The sequence below is a fragment of the Betta splendens genome, chromosome 9 (genome assembly GCF_900634795.4).
Source record: "Betta splendens chromosome 9, fBetSpl5.4, whole genome shotgun sequence".
Classification (NCBI taxonomy): Eukaryota; Metazoa; Chordata; class Actinopteri; order Anabantiformes; family Osphronemidae; genus Betta; species Betta splendens.
In genome coordinates, this window is record NC_040889.2 from 18,055,745 (window position 1) to 18,075,834 (window position 20,090).

The following is a 20,090-nucleotide window of genomic DNA, read 5'->3' on the forward strand; positions in this document are numbered from 1 at the left end:
GTGACCTCTCTTGAAAACACAATTTCAGACTGCATGAAACATTAATTATACAGCTTGACATAAAAAACAGTTTTATTTGTATGTAATGTTGAGTTTAAGGAAAAAAAAACACAAGAAAGTTATTATTTAGCAAACAGGCACAAGGGTAACAGTAAAATCACTGATCATTTGGCACAACACCAGCGATCACCGAGCATGGAACGCAGCTGTACTCTAAAGGAAGAATGAAATGTTGCGAGTTAGTGGTAAACCTGTCCCCTGACACATTTGAAGATGAAGCAACGCAGCTTCTGACCAGTTTCCTCTTACAACATGCCTTGACATTTCACACAGCTCCATTGCAAAGCAACATAATGAACAGCCTGTTTTCAATGATCTACAGTCTGAACAAAGAAATATCCATCGATGTGTGTTTCCAACACCTTGACAGCAGCAAAACACCATTCTAACATTTTTTTTCTTGGTCAGACCAAGACCAACTGTCTCACCCTGGTCCTACTGTGCTATCATCCCATTCCAAAAACAAAGGTCTCTGTTTTACATTCATCCGGCAAACAGCATCGCAAACACAGACACACGTGATACAAATAGATTTTTAAAACATCCTCTGTAAATTGTTTGCAGCCAGCACTGTGCGGTGATTCAGATGGCTTCTTCTGATAAACAGTGCAACCACCAAATATTTTCATCTGCTACTGAAATATCCTGAGTCAGGACCATAGTCAGGTCATAATTGCCTGAAGAGTGGGATCATGATAAGTGCACAAACGTCATGCTTATTTAACCTCCATTGCATTTCTTCCAATAAGGCAACAGTGTCGTCTGCATAGTCATGCAAGAAGCATCTAAAAAGGTACAAAACAGAGCAAAGCCCAAGGTTAAAATGATAGTTTACAGCAAAAGGTATTGAGCACTGTGTAATCAGCTGCTCTAGTCCTCATCTTCAAATTACATCTGGAAAAAAAAGGAGATGAGTTTTTAAACTGTTTAATGATGCAATATTCTAATTATAATGAAGGGAGGAGGAAACATCTGTCTGAATAAACTTACAAGTTGTTCCAGCTTCTTGTAATCTGAGTATTTGGGTCGTTTGGATCTGGATCGCTTTCCTTCCAAGACAAAGGCAATAATCTGGGGGAGAAAAAAAACAGTATAATATGACGACTGATCTGCTAAGAGAAAATAGGATGTAATCTGACTAACTGAGCAATCAGAGAACCATGCAATAACTCGTAGAGGATTTATCATCGTGTGTATACCCGGTTAGGCACTGAGCAGTACTGACAAATTAAGTGATTAATTAGGAAGGGAACATGTATGGCTTTGCAAAGGACACGACAGCAGTTTCCCATTATAAAACATTTTATAGCTTAACAAATAAGCATCTTTTTCTCATATAAAGTTTGAAAGCTGAGCTACACAAATATAATAACATGACAAGTAGTCCGTTCACTTTAATCTCAAATCTAGTTCAGTGATTTTCAGTGAGCTCTGTGATACAACAGAGGTGTCAAAGTACCTTGCGCTTCTTGTGGTATGCGATGTAAAGCACTGCCACCAGTAGAAACATACACACGAGGTAGACAAAAAAATGGCTGCTTTCTCCCCCGGTCCTAATCGACCCAGATTGCTTGTACAGACTTATGTCTTCTGGGTTGTTATCATGTTCCTCTCTTGCTGCCCCCTTGGTTTCTTGCTTTGCTTTTGCCCCCTTGGTTTCTTGCTTTGCTTCTGCTGCCTTGGTTTTTTGCGCTGCTTCTGCTTCTGCCCCCTTGGTTTCTTGCTTTGCTTCTGCCCCCTTGGTTTCTTGCTTTGCTTCTGCCCCCTTGGTTTCTTGCTTTGCTTCTGCCCCCTTGGTTTCTTGCTTTGCTTCTGCCCCCTTGGTTTCTTGCTTTGCTTCTGCCCCCTTGGTTTCTTGCTTTGCTTCTGCCCCCTTGGTTTCTTGCTTTGCTTCTGCCCCCTTGGTTTCTTGCTCTGCTTCTGCCCCCTTGGTTTCTTGCTCTGCTTCTGCCCCCTTGGTTTCTTGCTTTGCTTCTGCCCCCTTGGTTTCTTGCTTTGCTTCTGCCCCCTTGGTTTCTTGCTCTGCTTCTGCCCCCTTGGTTTCTTGCTTTGCTTCTGCCCCCTTGGTTTCTTGCTTTGCTTCTGCCCCCTTGGTTTCTTGCTTTGCTTCTACCCCCTTGGTTTCTTGCTTTGCTTCTGCCCCCTTGGTTTCTTGCTTTGCTTCTGCCCCTTGGTTTCTTGCTTTGCTTCTGCCCCCTTGGTTTCTTGCTTTGCTTCTGCCCCCTTGGTTTCTTGCTTTGCTTCTGCCCCCTTGGTTTCTTGCTCTGCTTCTGCCCCCTTGGTTTCTTGCTTTGCTTCTGCCCCCTTGGTTTCTTGCTTTGCTTCTGCCCCCTTGGTTTCTTGCTTTGCTTCTGCCCCCTTGGTTTCTTGCTTTGCTTCTGCCCCCTTGGTTTCTTGCTTTGCTTCTGCCCCCTTGGTTTCTTGCTTTGCTTCTGCCCCCTTGGTTTCTTGCTCTGCTTCTGCCCCCTTGGTTTCTTGCTTTGCTTCTGCCCCCTTGGTTTCTTGCTCTGCTTCTGCCCCCTTGGTTTCTTGCTTTGCTTCTGCCCCCTTGGTTTCTTGCTCTGCTTCTGCCCCCTTGGTTTCTTGCTTTGCTTCTGCCCCCTTGGTTTCTTGCTTTGCTTCTGCCCCCTTGGTTTCTTGCTTTGCTTCTGCCGCCTTGGTTTCTTGCTCTGCTTCTGCTGCCTTGGTACGTGGCGCCCCTCCTGCTGTCCGGTTATAAAAGAGAAACGAAAAAACGGTCTGTGTACGTTCTAACAGTTTAATTTCCCCCTCCAGAATAAAAGCTGGGAAAATGGGAAACGGCTTTACATCCAACTCTGCATCCAGTTTTGAAAACACTTTTCAGCTTGTTTATTGGCTTTTAACACGGTGTGATTAAATTCAGTTTTTTGCTCATATCAAGAGAAACAAGAAAACGGATGTTCTTTGTACTTTTTGGACAACTTAACCAGAAAACGGCTTGATTTCAGTTGATACCGTCTGGAAAGGAAAATATAAATCCATTACTTAATTTGCGCTTGAGCACTGGCTTCCTGTCGTTGTTGTACTCTGTTTTAAAATAAATAAAAACCACTATTTTCTTGCCAATAGACTGAAGACCATGTCCACAAATGGATAAAACCCATGCCAGCAGACTCCTCATGGATAGACATATATAGACATAGACAACAAATATTTTGTGGAAATATTAAAGTTGCAGATCTACCCTTTATCAGCACCAAAATCAAACATTGTAGTTGCTACCAGAGCATTAGCATAAAAGTATCTCTGACAGCCTGGTGGGATTTTCTTAAAATTAATGGGTCTTTGCTTACTCTTTGCCAAAGCACATCTCTCTGGAACAATCCAGACATCATACAAAACAAAAAGGCAATACACTTTCCAACTTGGCATATCAAAAGGGATAACACATCTGAAACACGTTTTCACAAGAGACAAGTTCATCTCTTTCGAAGAATTAGTGTCCCACTATGAAATCACTAGTGCCAATTTCTTAGAATACCAACAACTAAAGTCAATACTTAATGCAAAAACTAAGAATACTCCCATCCACATGCAACCACCACCAGCAATAGAGCGATTTATTGATATATCAGGGAAAAGGACAGTATCCAAAATCTATATTTTAATTTCCAATGTTGATCAGACATTGAGCCTTCTGATCTCTACATGGGAAGCTGATCTCGACATCACCACTAATCACACGTTCTGGAATAAAATATGTTCTAATTTATTCAGAATGACAAAAAATACAAATTTACAATACAATGTAAAATTCTTCATCCTCAATACATTATACAGGACAAAGGATGTTCCAAATGGGTCTCACAAACTCAAATATTTGCCCTGTACAGATAACACAGCAGATAGAATCCTACATGCATTCTGCTCATGTTTACCTGAGCAGCAATTTTGGCAAAGAGTATGTGAACACCTGTCAACCTGGTTAAGCTTTCCAACCCCAGCAGCCCCTGCACTTTGTCTTCTAGGAGATCTTTTTTTGTTTTTGTTCTGTCCAGCAGTTCAACAAGCAGCATATCTTACGTTGAATGCCATATTGTGATGGGTAGCTTTGCAATAAGGGGTGCAACCAGCTGCTGAAACCAAGCAAATCTGTTAAGTAAACAATCGGTGCAAAATAAATAAGCAGGGATGTACCTTAGGCTAACACATTCATAAATAAACAACTGTTGTACTGTGGTTTACCTTGGAGATTAATACTAATACCAATAATAGTGTTAAGGTACGTGCACATACTCATACAAACATATACATACACATATGCAATGTTATACATATCCCATACTACTTAATAAAAGTCATGACATACAACACCACAATTTCCATATTCACACATTATTGATATTGGTAGTGATAAGTATCAGTAATACTTACAGTTGGATTTGGAAAGTGTCCCACTACAAGGTTAGTAAGGCTGTAGCTTAATATTATTCACCCAAAGGGTGAGGCAGACGTTGGTGCATGAACAATGCCACTTGTGGAAGCCAGGGTGATGTGAGGGGCTCGGCCACTACGCCCATCCAACAAGCAGAGGAAAGAATCCTAGCAGCCAGGGAGCCCACACACCTTCAGTTCCAGGAGGGCAGGTGTAGCGACCCAAGCCGCACACACAGAGCCCCCCAGGCAGAGCTGCAGCAGCCACAGAGACAGCACCCGAGGTCAGAGTGGGCCACCGTGGGTCAACGCTGTCCGCCCCATGAGAACCAGGGGCAAACACTCCCCCCGGTGGGAGGGTCGGCCTGAAAGAGTAGAGCCCGAGGACCCACGGTCCGTAGGGAGCCCGCCAGGAGATGCCCCCGCGCCCAGAGTGGGGCCCGCCCCCAGTCCACCACCCCTACACGAGCAGAGCGGGGCCTACCCCATCGGCCCGACCTCATCCCCTGGCACCACACCGGCCTGCAGCACAAGGCCAGCAATTGGTGGGGGTCAGCAGAAAAGAGACCACCCAGGCAGACGATCAACATAACCCGGGCGGAAAACCGGACCCCCCACACACTCTAACCGCACCACACGCATACAAACTCACACAAACACAGACGCATAAACCCACCCACACGTACAACACACATCATCACGTCAACACACACACACACACACACACACACCATAAACTCTCTCACAACAAACTAGTCAATCATACGTGAACCAATGCACTCTCAGATACATTCTCGCACCCACACCATTTGCTTGATCACATTCATGGGGAGGGTAGGTCTCCGCCCTGCCATCCACGTGGCCCCAGACAGGGTCCGCAGCTCCTCCCGAGCCCCGCCCAACTTCCCCAACCCAGGGGAAGCAGCAGGCAGCGGAAAAGGCACCCCAGAACCCTGCAACCCAGCTTGGACGTGAGAGTGTGGAACTAAAGTGCACTGAAGGTGGGTGACATCTCCAGGAGCACGACCGCTGGCTGACGGTGTGTCCCCCGGACAGTGCCCCCCCCTCACCCTAAATGTCTTTTTGCAGTTAAAACTGGGTGGTGATCTCTCCACCATGGCCAGTGGCCGAGGCCACAACTGGCCTCAGCCCCGGGCCCCAGTGAAAGAGCCCACCCCCGGCCCTAAATGTATGTGTATGTGGCTAAGTATGAGGAACTTTGGGGGATCGCCAATTCTCTGAGGGGTCCAGCAGACAGAGCCATCAATGTGAAGGCTCCGTCCACTGGCCTCCCCGGAAGGAGCCCTCAGATTCCTGGACGAGTGTGTATGACTAATGCAATTAAAACTGCAGAGCATCCCACTTGGGAGGGACGGAACCACTTCCCGGTAGCCCCGGTCCCACCATCAGCAGGACGCCCCTTGCAGACCTAAGTGGATGAATGTGGAGAAATGTAGTTGGGAAGCAGAGCACCAGGGTCCGCAGAGCCAGGTTCCCGACTGGCTCTGCTACCCAACCCGCCACCCCCCACAACCCCCAGCCAGGAAGAGACAGCTGAGACCCAGGGACCGCAGTACTACTGCCCAGGCACCACACGCAGCACAGCCAGAGCCATCCTCACCCTTCTGTCACACTTACCCATTCTCTCGCTCAAGTATGCCCATGCTCGCCCCATGTAGTGCTACACTCAAACCTACACACATACTCTGCGGTTGTGCCAACCTCCGCCCAGGGCCCAATGAAGGTTGTAGCCTGAGTAGTCTGCCAACCCCCCCCCCCGCAACAGGCCCAAGCAGTCACCAGAAGACGTCGGACCGTCGTCTAGGAGACCTAAGTGGGCTTGACCTAGAGACAAACTCATCACACACACTACTTTCTGCCCTCTGTGTCGCAAAGAAAATCATCCTCATGAACTGGAAAACTAAAAATAAATTAAGCATTATTCAGTACTTGAACAGCTTGTTAGATTACACCACCTTAGATACATTGTTTGCTTCGTCAAATCAATAAACAAAACTATACTCTGATTGATTCCATTTCCAGGTAGGGATACGTGGAGCTTGGGTGCTGCGTCGTGTCTGGCACAGTGGGGTGGGGGGGTACGGGGCCACATGGGTGGCTGGCCGGAGACCTACCCTTCCCACAAATGAGATCAAGCGAATGGTGTGGGTGTGAGAATGTATCTGAGAGTGCATGGGCCCCACTCTGTGCGCGGGGGCATCTCCTAGCGGGCTCCCTACAGACCGTGGGTCCTCGGGCTCCATCCTCTCAGGCCGGCCCTCCGACTGGGGGGAGTGTTTGCCCCTGGTTCTCATGGGGCGGACATTCTGACCTTGGGTGCGGTCTCTGTGGCTGCTGCAGCTCTGCCTGGGGGGCTCTGTGTGTGCGGCTTGGGTCGCTACACCTGCCCTCCTGGAACTGAAGGTGTGTGGGCTCCTTTGCTGCTAGAGTTCTTTCCTCCGCTCGTTGGCTGGGCGTAGTGGCCGAGCTCCTCACATCACCATGGCTTCCACAAGTGGCATTGTTCATGCACTAACGTCTGCCTCACCCTTTGGGTAAACAATGTTAAGCTACAGCTTTACTAACCTTGTATTGGGACACTCAACACCTGAGCTGATAAACAGGCTTTCTAAACCCAACTGTAAGTATTACTGATACTTATCACTACCAATATCAATAATGTGTGGATATGGAAATTGTGGTGTTGTATGTCATGGCTATTATTAAGTAGTATGGGATATGTATAACAATGCATATGTGTATGTATATGATATGTATATGTTTGTATGAGTATGTGCACATACCTTAATACTGCTAGTATTAATCTCCAAGGTAAACCGCAGTACAACAGTTGTTTAGTTATGAATGTGTTAGCCTAAGGTACATTCCTGCTTATTTATTTTGCACCGATTGTTTACGTAACAGATTTGCTTGGTTTCAGCAGCTGTAATATATTTCATATATACCCCTCTTCTAAAAGCAAAGCTGTCCATCACAATATGGCATTTAGCGTAATACATGCTGCTTGTGAAACTGCTGGACAGAACAAAAAGAAAAAGAAAGAGTCTAACTTTCTTAGACTGCGCGCCTGGCATATAACATGTGTACCGTAAGAGCAAACCTTACAGCATGTGTGTGTGTGTGTGTGTGTGTGTGTGGAGAACAGGTTGAAACAGACTGTCAGCAAGTCGGACCACAGGGGTCAATAGAAGAAGTAGAGTGAAGAATAAGTTCTGACTTTTTGCTGTGGATGCGACAAATGTTATTCTACAGTCATGCATGTATTCTACAAACTTCAGAGTAATAATCTAAAGATCCTGGGTTGGTGTTAAGTTTTTATGTGTTGTACAAATACTTATTGACCTTTGTGTAGCTTCACCTGATAAGCAGATCCAAACACAGTCCTTATGGTTGAAAAGAAAATTTATTGTCCACTAAAACTAAAACAATTAGTAACAAAAAATATTATTAGCCACGAGTTTAAGCATATGGACCTCAGTGAGAAAACAGCTGTTTTAGAACAGGAGGAGCTGTTAAAGGTCCATGGACACGCTTTTTTCATGCTACATAATGCTAAAGAATTGGACCTTGATGTCTCAATAAGGTGTCTGTAACTTTTCATGCCAAAAAGCTCTGTAGGTCGCCCACACGGCCCATCTGAAAACGTGTGGTTTAAGCTCTCGTCCACAACGTTCTGTTTTAGGGGTGTGTCGCAAGCGAAGTTGATCGCCACGGAGATCAAAGATCACGGTCACTGAATCCATTCTAACAGCGAAACTGGCTACCTCGTCCTTGTAGCGGAGTTCAATCATATGTTTGATCCAAAATCCGACTCTGAAGTCGAATGGGGGGCTGTTAAAGTGGTTACACTTCGACTGGCGCAAGGTCTATCTGGCAATTTCACATGTAATTTAATTTATTGATTTATATAATACGCAACTTGATTAGCAGCTTGCCAAATAGCAGCCTGAATTAATACAACAGAATATTCATACCACGACTACAGCTTGTTTGGGAGCATAGCTCGATAAACTAATATAAACTAATTTTAACACGTTTTTGTCTTTCTCGTGCTGCTGCTGTGTCAAAAAAATTTCTCCATAATGGGATCTTCAGCTGCAGCTTATATTTTGCCGTATCTGTCTGTAATTAAGTGCCAATGTGGGAACATTGAATGCCTACAGAGGCATGGTGTGACAGAATTTCATAAACAATTTTAGAACATTTTACTATTTACAGATTAATCACTGCATAACGTACCTGGGCACTCTAGTGTAAAAGCATAGCTTTGGTTCTAAATTCATATTGACCTAATATATTTAATTGCTTTTAGTAAGGTTCATTATATATCTGGTGCTAATATATAACTAGTAGAAATGTAGTTATTGTTTTTCGCCTTCATAAATTTGACAGTACTATGTCTGTGTCTGTGTCTATCTCAAGTCGTTGCAGGTATCTAGCATAGAGAAATTTTGTCAGCTGGTGCTAGGGACCTCTAGGGTGAAGAGTCCAAGTTCTCATCCCATCTTCCCTGGTCTTGTAGATCAGGGCAGTGTTTCCTGGGGGACAAGGCACCTATGTTGGATCTAGGCCAGCTGTGAAATAACTGAATTACTGTTTTGTTGCAATACCTGAATAAAAGTTGAATTATTATAAAGACATTTGTCTGTTTTCCCTCAAAACATAGTTCAGTGAAACAGCAATAGTCAAAGCCAACTTTATTGTGCATTATAAAGCAGGACTTCATGTGGAAAACCTGGAGACCTGGAGATGGAGACCATCTTCAATAATGTGCGCCATAACATGAGAATTACAAATTACCCATAAACAGACTAAAATATTAAAATAAGTTGACCAACTGCATAAAGGGTAAATATATAGACAATAATTATAGATCATATTATGAATACTACAACTACTCAAATGTGAAATCCAAAATCTCTGTCAAATAAAACTGGCCAATAATTCATCATACTGCTGTTAAATGTACATACCTACTCTTCTACAAGGCAGCCGTGTGTCCACAGCCTGCAGTGGCGTCAGTTTGAGAAACAACCTCCTTGCCTTTCGGTAGCTGGGATGCGCCAGCCTGTATTTAAAAAAAAAAAACATTGTCTAATTTACAGCTAGCTTACTAGATAAGCAACGCTTACGAGAAGACAGCAACAACAAACATGTTAGACTTTGATAGAACTTGCCATAACCCAAATTAACAGGTCTACTTGGGCTACGACATACACACGACAGGCTCGGTAGTAATTAGAAACACAGCTGACTCTCACAACTTACTATTGCAGCCAAACCAAAGTTGTACTGAATGTCATGTGGAGGGCCAGCGCTAGCCACTAACGTTGCGCTAGCGGCTAACATGGCGCTAGCATCTAAAATGTGAGCTGAGTGAATAACCTCAGTACCATATATCACGCAATTCGAACCGGACAAATGCTGGAGAGGCATGGATTCATACAAATTGCGTGGCAGCACCTTGCAACACTGTCTCTCTGTTGCTGTAGCTGTTAGCATCAACTGATCTAGCCATTAGCATTCCTTACACAGGAGGGAGGCTAGATTATAAACAAAGAAACTTCTGGAGTACATACATCAAATAAGTATCAAGCATGTAGTTACCTTTGGGGAAGCAGCAAGTGGATCACGTCTTGTAGGAACGGAGCGCTTCTTCAACCTCAAGCCCAGTAATAAATATACCCTCGTTTTCAAAGCAGTCGGGAGGTGAAATGGTGTCCACACACGAGCATTTAGGCAGCGGTGCCGGCACCAGTCCATTTACAGTAAAATTAATCCATAAAGTTCTCCTTTCTTGCTCCGCTGGTAAAATGAAAAGGCTGTGATGCTGGTTGGAACAACCAATAATGGAGCACTTTCTGAACCCTAATGGCGCCATGTCAGTTTGTGTCACAGTGAGTGACTTCTTCTTTTTGTCTTTTAAATGACGGGTGGCAACCGACTGAAAGGTGCATTACCGCAACCTACTATGCTAGAGTGCACAGTGAGGGACTGAAACGCAAGGTTGCAAGTACATTTAGGGGTCCAGGTTTGTCTGGGCAGGGCCGAAGCTGGTTCTGTGAGTGGTCAAAAGACTGCAGACGTACACAGTCCGGGAAATTTAAAACTGGTGGTTCTTCAACCGGATTGGATAAACTCGCAAAATGTGAACACACAAGGAGTGTCTTAACGTGAAACAGGGTAGTTAAAAAAAAACTGTCATCGAAAAATATAACACAGTAGTAACACACAGTGCCTTAGTATTAGTCATGAAAAGTCCATCATCCACCATCATCACACGCTGCCACACTCACCATGTCACAGATGTGGGACTCTAAATGTCTGTACATACATTCATTTTGTGGTAAATGTTTTCTTTCAGATGTTAACAAGTGTGGAGAGGTGAAGAATACATTTTCAGGTGGGATTATTTCTTCCTTATTGTGTATTGTGCTGTTCATAAATGTAATAAAGGACAGCTAAAAACAAAAGTACCAATTATTTCTAAAGCAAAGAAAAGGATGAGTTTCCTCTATTGCAAATTGTGCAGTAAAACTTGGTGTCAAAAAAAGGTTTTCCTACCCTAATGATTTCTAATTTCTCAGGCACACAGCAGCTCATTTTCCCCACATAATTGGTTAATTATTGTTGCAAAAACCAATGTCTACTGTATCTTATCTGTCTGTACTGTGTCTTATATCTGTCTATGAACACGCTATGAATATCAGCTGTATGTGATGACAACTAGGGCAGGGCCACTGTTTAATTATTATATTCTGACAATCTTGGGTGTTAAACAGATCAATGGCTGTCAAAGCCTGTAATAATGTAACCAGTCAGTGCACACAGACTCCGCGAGCCCCCTATGACGGCGAGACGTTTATTTTGAAATGGAGTACGACTACAACGGAATGTCGGTGCGCTTAAGCAAATTAAGCAATACGTTTATATTTTCTTTTCTTAAGATGAAATACAAAACACATCTGTTTTCTCGTTTCACTTTATAAAAGTGACAAACATCATTTAATCAAAGCAGCGTGTTAAAAACCAATAGACCAGCAGAAAATGGTTTTTCTCAAAACCAGACAAATAAATGGATTTAAAGCCGTTTCCCGTTTTCTTATGTTGAGGAAACTAGTCGTTTTCTCGTTTTCCCATCTTTTAATCTAGTGGGGGAATCAAACTGTTAGAACGTACACCGACCGCTCATAAATACTTTCTTCGTTTGTATAATGCATAACATATTTAGTAAAAAACCTTTTACTTTCATTTCAAATCAAAGTTTACTTCCTCGTCTCTCGCTTGCGTAACACATGTGTGTTATAACAACAGCCATAATGCGCTAATAGGGATAATGAGCGAAGCGTAGTTTAGCTCTACTCACCTGTAAGCACGCAGCAACACAGAAGTACGAAGAGAATAAGTAGTCGTTCCCTCATCGCGACTACGCTTAAGTGAAAACACACACTAAACCCAAATAATGTGTTTGTCCTCCGTGGTCACAACCCGTATCCTGGTTGACAGACGCAGGGTGAGAGGCTGGAGGATTTGATTTGTCAGATTCTGTTTCTGCTTCCGGGTATGAGCTGCCTGTTCTTCTTCGGTGGTCAAAAACACGGACGCCTACAGGTTAGAACCGGGCATAGCAGAACTCGGTGTTTGCTTTTTGCTTAGAATTACTTGGGCAACAAATTGAGCATTTCGAGTCGCAGAAAAACGCACTCCTACCAATTTCGGTGTGTTTAAATAAACAGAGCTGCTCAATTGTCTGTAGGTTTAAGAGCAGCGGGTACATTTATTATATTTTTACACCATGTCTTTCAAGAACAACTAAAAAATCTCTCTTCCCCTTTTCTATGTTTGTCTTCCACATTTCCGCCACATGTGCCCACGCATACCTATGTATATATGTTTTTGAGAGACCACATAATTGGCCAAGCAAAACAATGAATGTTTGATTTAGAACTCTGGGGTTGTTTGTCTCTCAGATGAAGAGCAGGACCCAACGTTCACGGCTGCATTATTGAGTTTCACTGGAACGACACACGTGCAAACAAAGGCAGACTAAATATTTAGATCCAGGCATCCTCCGATTGTATCCAAACCCCGCTGTAATGAACTGGCCCACGGCTGTAGAGGTAAACACACCACTAGAGAAAAGGTACACGGTGTATTTATTTTATTTCAAATAATTTCCCCCCAATGATCAAACAGGACTAGTGGAGGAGACGTTAGTCTTATTACCGCCACCCTTTGGTTGGATGCTGACATGATGAGGTGAGGTCGGATCGTTACCTCACCAGCAGGTGTCAGTATTGATGTGCAGTGCAAAATAAAAGACGCCACAAAATCACTTCATGCCCTTGTGATTGTGGGTCGTTGCTAATAAGCCAGTGATTAATTGTATCACCGCTATAAAGGATATTAGTGTGTAAAAACAAACAAAGTAAATGTTCATGCTGCTAGCTGAAATACTTTGCAAGGGGCAAACAGGGATTGCAGTCGAGGGCGTGTAGCACCTTCAGATAGACTGAGATAATGATCTAGATGTTAATTGGAGGTGTTTTACATCTCAGCTGGGTGTGGGGGGCCTGAGGGTTCTTGTAATGAATATGTCTTAATTGTGCCAGGCCATTTGACATTTGAAAAAGTCCAACGCTACCTCTCATTTGTGACACCCATCTGCATTTCCATCTTTAAGGTCAAATGGGTGTGAATAATACATTAAGGAGGTTCTTAAGCTCACAGTCAGCCATACCTGATGTCACAAAAGCACCAGCTGAGCCTCGCTGAGCTCAGTGAATGTTACAAAAACAATCAATTAATATCACTTTGGGAAACCACATGTGAAGCATCCTGTTATTTAATGTAAGGTCACAGCAACACCAGAAGATTTTCAGGTTATTCTTGTGTAAACAGTGTCAAACCTTTTGTTTCTTCTGGATTTAGATTTAATCGCGGCGTCAGGCGTGTTAGCGTGGCTGCGTCTTTCCTTCTAGGGATTTACTGACTTCTCTAATGCCTGCTCTAGGTGCAATATTACGAGGGTGAACTATCAAAGGGTTAACCTGGAATAAATTCAAGATCAAAGGAAGGCCCAAAAAAGAACCTTGGCAGGAGATTGGAAGAATTTAATGAGCAAAAATTAACATGTATTAAATCTGACCTCGTGCTTACACGGCAGATGTTGTGTGGAGCAGCAACCAGACATGTTATTAGGGATAAACAGCAGCACGTTACATTCTGAGTGGAGCATTGAAACTTTATGATAACATACTTTTTTATTGCATTTTACATAAATATTCCATATTAAATTAAGCAAACATTTTAAAATGATCTTAGCATTAAGACACATTCAAGAATGGAAGTATGGAAATCTACCAATTAGCACTGGGAGTGATTCACCTTTAGCTTTCTAACGGGCGACTGCCATGGTCGGACTGAGCATGGAGCATAGATGCACAGACCAGAGGAGACAGATTGGCTGATTGTTTTGACAACTCATTACCTGTAATTTCACTGACAGATTGGTGAATTGGCTCAGCGCGGGCAGCTGTGGCACCAGACACTGCAAGGTTTTTGCCTGGAATGATGTAAGACTTAACGCCAAACAAGCAAAGAGCTATTAGGGCTAATGATTGCTTAAAAGCGAGTGGGGCAGACTTGACAGTTTGGTGGTTCTACTGGGAGGGGCCCAACAGAAGAGGCCTTGATTTTGTTTTCTGACACTGGCCTTTGATTCTTTGTCACAGGCAATCAACCGTCAGTTTAACATATTGAACATCTGTTACATAAACCCCAGCAAAATCCTTATTTGTTCCTCTGCTTGTCTGCAATTTTACAATCTGGACAGTCGCCTGTATCTACATATATATAAATGGCCCTATTAGATGAAAGACTCTTTAAAAGTAGGATTCCGTAGCTGGGGGGTGTCTTTTCCAAACCAGTCCCCCCACTGGTCCACCGTAATGGTCCGTCCCTGGCACTGGTTCTCGTCTCCAAAGCCACCAAAAACTGTAACCCACCTTGTGTATTTTTCACTAATTCAAATGCCTAATGAGGTCCCAGAGGCTCCATCCTATTACCTCTGAGTTAATTAAAGCCTAAGCAGTGTGCCAAACGGTGAATAAAGATGCAGTAAAAGTGCAAAAGGAACAGGGAACCTGAGCTGGGTTCAGTGTGCTGGGATGGAGCTGACCTGCTTTTCTGTCATTGTTGTGAGATGCTTTATTCCAAGAAGCAGCAGATGCCCATTGTTTTTTTTTTTTATTTGAATTTATTTTTGGCCTTTGAATTTTGTTACCCTGGTTTAGGAGCATTTTCCAGTGCGGTTAGCCTAATTCTGCTTTATTAAACATTAAACTCTTTTCCACCATCAGCAACAGTTTCTATGAGGATCCGAACTGTAACACAAGCGTGAAAAAGTGACAGGTGTGTTTGGGTGTTTTTTTTCAGTGTGGTTGTAATAAAATTGCACTGCTCATTAAATCTACATTCTCAACACCTACAAACTGCAGTTATCAAATTGTTATGCACTGCGGTCCGCATTATAAGAGCATTAATCCAAACCACACCGGCTCATTAATGATCTGGTGACGTGACAGAAACGTGGCCCGGAGGCACGTGAACAGACAGAGTGAGACATTTCTCGTACGAAACAAAGTCAGATGTTTATTTAACATGTCAAAGAAGGGACACACACTCGTGAATTGAAAAGGGGACTGTAATTATTGGCCAGTACTATGACTTAAACTTAATACTAACGTTAATCACGTTTTGGCTAGAAAGAAAACATGTTTTTTATTCCATTTTTGTTTTTATAAAGAAACTTTATGTACATTGGTTCTTTTATACAAGAGGTTCATTGGATAAATGCATCAAAAAGAAACCAGTTCTGCAGTAAACTTTACAAAAAATACATTTTGTTTTCATTGAGAGATGTAGAAAAGGAGACGGTCAAATATTGACCAATAATATTTCTTCCTTTTCAATATTCAGAAAAAAAGTTGTTCTAATACCTATTTTAAAGAAAAGCAATATACAGCACAATAAATGGGAGAAAATTGCCTTTGCGGGTTCATTCAGTCGGTTTGGTGACCAAGGAGAGGGGCTGTGACTGGAACAGGGCATGATGGGAGTGAAGGGCTGCCTGATGGAAAGGGGAGGGGGGGGAAAGCATCGAAGGGTGCAAAGAGGTGAAGGGGATTGGCCGGGTGAGGATGGGTGTTGTTGGCTGGCTACCTGATGTACCAATTGGCAGGGAAATAGTGGGTTGAGAGGAGGAGGAGGAGGAGGAGGTGGATGAGGAAGAGGAAGAGGATCCAGAGGGCTTCCCAGCTAGGGAGAAATGGTGATGCATGCGTCCCTCCGGCTTGGTGGTGAGCGACAGCGGCTGGGCCTGCTCCGAGTGAGTGGCGGCGGGAGCGGCCGGGGAGGCCAAGGCGGCAGAGGGGGTGGCGGGCGAGTCCAGCATGCTGCCGTGCGACGACGCGGGGCTGTCGCACCTCTTCTCCGAGGGCAGGTACTGCAAACACTGCTTCTTGCTTCTTATGGAGAAGTCTGGGAGAAAAAACAAAGGGGGGAAGCAGAGAAGCTGAATTATGGATCCGCTGCTGGCTTCGAATCTGGTCCACGTCCCTAAATGCTGCTGGTGAACCAGTGATTATTAAAACAGCGACGGATGACGGCAATGAAACATGTCTTGGAGACGAGGCACACTCAAATGCACTTGGAAGCGTGGACGACAGGGAGAGTGGAAGTTAAGACGCAGTCAGGCGGCGTGTTTATGATGCAAAGAAGAACATGAACGTGCACTGAAATATGGAAATCGTTCTTATTTTAGGCAAATGGCTTTTTTTGTGCTTGCACTACAGCAGACATACCTGCCACTATTAGCACTGAACCTCATAAGCTGCTGGACAAAGTTAAGAAGCGGGGAAAGAAGTTAGTAAGAGTTAGTAGGGAGAAGAATCCATGCAAACAAATACAATAAATACCAAAACAAAGGCACATTTCCTGTTTGATGTTCATTTTGCGCTTTGTTCCTTAATCTAGTTCTGTTAATAAAACTAACAAATACACTCCTTACCTTCTGGTTTTGAGTCAGGTTTATTGTCTCTCTTCCTCTTCTTCCGTTTTCCCTGCACAAATGAATGAATCAAGATTTTTATATTGAAACCCACCTCCATGACTCGGTTCATGAGAGGCTGCGACATATGACTAATGCAGTCGACCTGGCCTGAACACAGATAAAAAACTCTTCTTCCTCTGTTGATTCCTGTGCCACTCACATAGTTATCTCGCGCTGACCATCCCGGGTACAGCTGCGAGTGCAGTTGCCTCTCTTTCCTGGCCAGCTCATAGTATTTGGCTTGCTCCTCTCTTGACAGGGAATGCCACTGTGGACAACGACAGAATTTAGAAAAGCACCGCTAAGCGCACACGCACACAAACTCACACGCACCCCAGATACCCCCCCCCCCCCCCCCCCCCCCCCCCCCCCCCCCCCCCCCCCCCGCCCCCCACCCCACCTGCGCTACTTACCCGTCGTCCGAGGATCTGGTTGATGGCAGCACTCTCTTTCAGAGTGCACTCTGCCACTACTTTGGCTCTCATCTCCTTCATATACAGCATGAAAGCATTCAAGGGCTTCTTGATATGCGGCTTCTTGTCCTCTTCTTTCTTAGGAGGAACGGGGGACTTCCTGCTAATCCCAAATATTAAAGAGGTGTTTTTTAATGAAGCATGAATGGTTGGAGAGGCGCGGCTACGTGGCGGCAAGCGCGGCTAATTGTCCTTACGCGTGCATGGAGGGGCTGATGTTGTCCCCGCTGGGCTCCTGCTTGATGGCAGGGGACACGATGGCAGGATGGGGAATGCCGGTCTGGTGGAGGCTGTGCGGAGGCGGCGTCACCATGTGGGGGGAGAAGCGGCTGGACACCAAGCTGGGGAGGGGAAAGGGAGGCAAAAAACTGTGAGAATGTTCAGCTAACATTAGCTGAGCGGTGCTGCCGTACTTTACATCTGGGCATAAAAAAACAGCCTACTGAGCTCGTCTAGACCAAAGACCTACACGCACAGGTACATGCTGGCTTTTCTGTTCAAATAAAGACTTTTTCAAAAGCCCCTTTCTTCTGCCATGGCTGGAGGAAAGTGGTGTGTGTCGTTACCATGGCGACAGCATGGCCGTGACACCTGAAACCACTTTCCTCACCACGTTCCAGACCGTGGAGAGACTTCTGACAGGCGCTCACACTGAACACCTTCACAAAGTGTCTCTCCCGGTTTGCAACTGTTCATACGGTGGAGCGTTGTAATGAACAGAGGGGGAAATTAGGCTCCTCCATCACACGCGCTTGTTATTGTTACTGTTAGATTAGAAAACTCCTCTGTTTTAAGGTGAGGCCAGAATGTTTAGCTTCACGAACTTCTGACAAACACACACAGCAGCGCTGCAATGAAGCTTTATTAGATGTTTTCTCACTGAAAATAAAATCGCCCCCAAAGTAAAGAAATGTGGGCAAATACATAACATTTGGCAAAATATCCCTCATCAAGACCTGATGTTTTGCTTTATAGTCCTTGTTTTCTTACATCTACTTAATAATTTATACAGTATAAACAAGGAAAAGCCACGCCAACTATATCTGTAAACACCCTCCGTCCCCGGGGAATTACACTAATTGATAGCATGCAGTCAAGCTGGAATTTAAAAGTTAATGCCTCAAGATTTGATTTGTTCTTTTAATTGTACGTTATGACACATATATTGTGTCCAACGTACAATAATGGGACGTGTTGAGAGCTTTAGCACTGTACTAGACGACCTAAAAATGTCCCACTCAAGTGCAATATACGGCGGCTACCAGCAGCTCACAGCCTCAAAACCTATGTCAAGCATGTTCTGACTGTTGTGAATTCACCTTCCGGATGGAGCTGCACATGCTATTGATCACGGAGAACCTGCTGAATATTTCATTTCATACCAACACCGGAAGGCTCGCTACAAATCTTTCCAATTTTGACAGAGGGTCAGAGAGTTTAGTCTGATGGGACGTGTAGGTTCAGATGAGCTTTGATTTGTCCTAATCGATTCTCAGCCCTTTCATCTCAATGCTGCTGCGTGTGTGTGTGCGTGTGTGTGTGTGTGTGTGTGTGTGTGTGTGTGTGTGTGTGTGTGTGTGTGTGTGTGTGTGTGTGTGTGTGTGTGTGTGCACTCAGAACACTGGCCTGACCGCAGAAGTTTAGCTCTGAGTGAAAAGGCAGGAGAGGAGTGTTGAATGCCAATAATAAGCTTCTCTCTTTAGGAAGCAGAACTTGTCTTTCATGGACTTAGACCTTACATCCCTTTGTAGTCCTGACGCCGCAGTCGCTCCGTGATTTGACTGGGTTTTGTCAGAAGTGGAAGGAACTTGTTAAATTATGTTACATATCACATATTTAATGTTGTTGGACAATATTAAGCAACCCCGTGAAACGGGGCCTAAGTGGTTTGCGTAAAATGTGCCTGAACATGTTTACAAGTGCAGCTCGTGAAGCAGCAGAAATGCGATTACATGGAGTCATAGAGGCAGCACATATTAAATAGCTCCCTGTGGGAAAACGGGGGTGTTACCGAACACGAGCCGCTCACCTGGACATGGATGCATTCATTGCTAGAGCTGGATAGGGATGACGGAATCCCCCCGGAGGGATGGAGTACATGGGCTGGCCCTGCCTGGGAGACAGGGTAAGACAGACTGAGCATATTCTGCAGTGTGAGCTGGATCAAACGCAGCTGACAGCCAACCCACCACTACTAATCCCTTACTCATCAACTCAGATCCCCCGTGTGCGGAACGGCACCATTGTAATTCAGTACGACCTGCGGCAAGATCCATAAATGTTTGTGGGTTTCCCCCAGTAAACTCGCATTTAAGTCAGCGTTTGAAGAACCCGCAACATAGCAACAGGCTTTTTGAAACTGAGTGCCTGATGTTGGCTCTCATTGGTTTTGAACATGCATTAAGCATTTGAATACTAGGTGCTAGGTGCACCAGTGATACCAGTGAGATCCATCCAGTTTAGACAATTAAAAACAGACTTACTGTGGCATGAGCCAGCCCAAAGGATGTGCGATGGACCCGACGGCACCGGGAGACAAGGGGTAATAGGGAGACAGCTCCGAAGGGTGAGGTGTCCGTGGAATACCTGAATGTGGCACAGACAGGAAATAAAACACCCGCTTTACAAAAAGTAACCTTTTATTATTTCACGTACAAACAGAATAATAGATTGAATGATTTCCTGGTGCCCATCCGCACCGCGTTACCTGTCTTTGGGTCGAGGATCTCTGGGGAGAGGTGTGACGGTGGCGTGCCGGGGGAGAAGTGTTCATTGCTGTAGGTGATGAGGGGTGTCAGTGGGTGGACGTGGTGGGCATGCTGCACCACTGGCACTTTATTGGACTGTAGGGAAGAAACAACACGGCCCAAAGGAACTGATAAGCCAGAGGTGACCACTGAAGAGGCGTCGATGAAAGTGAGTGGAGCACAAAATATTATGTCTGATTCAAATGAAACAAATGAGTAAACAGGCTATCGTGTGTGAATGCCCCCCTCATGGTAAACATCGCCGCCCGTGCGTGTGACCAG

The 20,090-nt window shown here is 44.6% G+C and overlaps 2 protein-coding genes across 5 annotated transcripts in view; both read right to left on the minus strand.

Moving 5' to 3' along the window:
- Positions 1-54: 54 nt before the first annotated feature.
- Positions 55-6,770, minus strand: tgoln2 (trans-golgi network protein 2). Its single transcript, XM_055511978.1, has 4 exons — positions 6,700-6,770; positions 1,520-2,765; positions 1,051-1,131; positions 55-954 (listed from the first exon to the last, which is right to left on the minus strand). The coding sequence occupies exons 1-4, from the start codon at positions 6,768-6,770 to the stop codon at positions 949-951; spliced, it is 1,404 nt and encodes a 467-aa protein (XP_055367953.1). The 3' UTR covers positions 55-948.
- An 8,339-nt stretch (positions 6,771-15,109) lies between these two features.
- Positions 15,110-20,090, minus strand: part of tcf7l1b (transcription factor 7 like 1b) — a 28,321-nt gene continuing 23,340 nt past the window's right edge. Inside the window, exons 5-13 of one of the 4 annotated variants that reach the window (XM_029160868.3) lie at positions 19,769-19,904; positions 19,545-19,647; positions 19,091-19,174; positions 17,259-17,402; positions 17,002-17,164; positions 16,749-16,856; positions 16,547-16,598; positions 16,341-16,369; positions 15,879-16,017 (exon numbers count right to left, since the gene is read on the minus strand). In XM_029160868.3, the coding sequence (XP_029016701.1) occupies positions 16,350-16,369; positions 16,547-16,598; positions 16,749-16,856; positions 17,002-17,164; positions 17,259-17,402; positions 19,091-19,174; positions 19,545-19,647; positions 19,769-19,904 (810 nt within the window). In that variant the 3' untranslated portion in view covers positions 15,879-16,017; positions 16,341-16,349. Of the gene's footprint in view, positions 16,018-16,340; positions 16,373-16,546; positions 16,599-16,748; positions 16,857-17,001; positions 17,165-17,258; positions 17,403-19,090; positions 19,175-19,544; positions 19,648-19,768; positions 19,905-20,090 lie in introns of all 4 variants that reach the window. The other 3 variants (XM_029160867.3, XM_029160865.3, XM_029160866.3) reach the window with 3 other exon arrangements.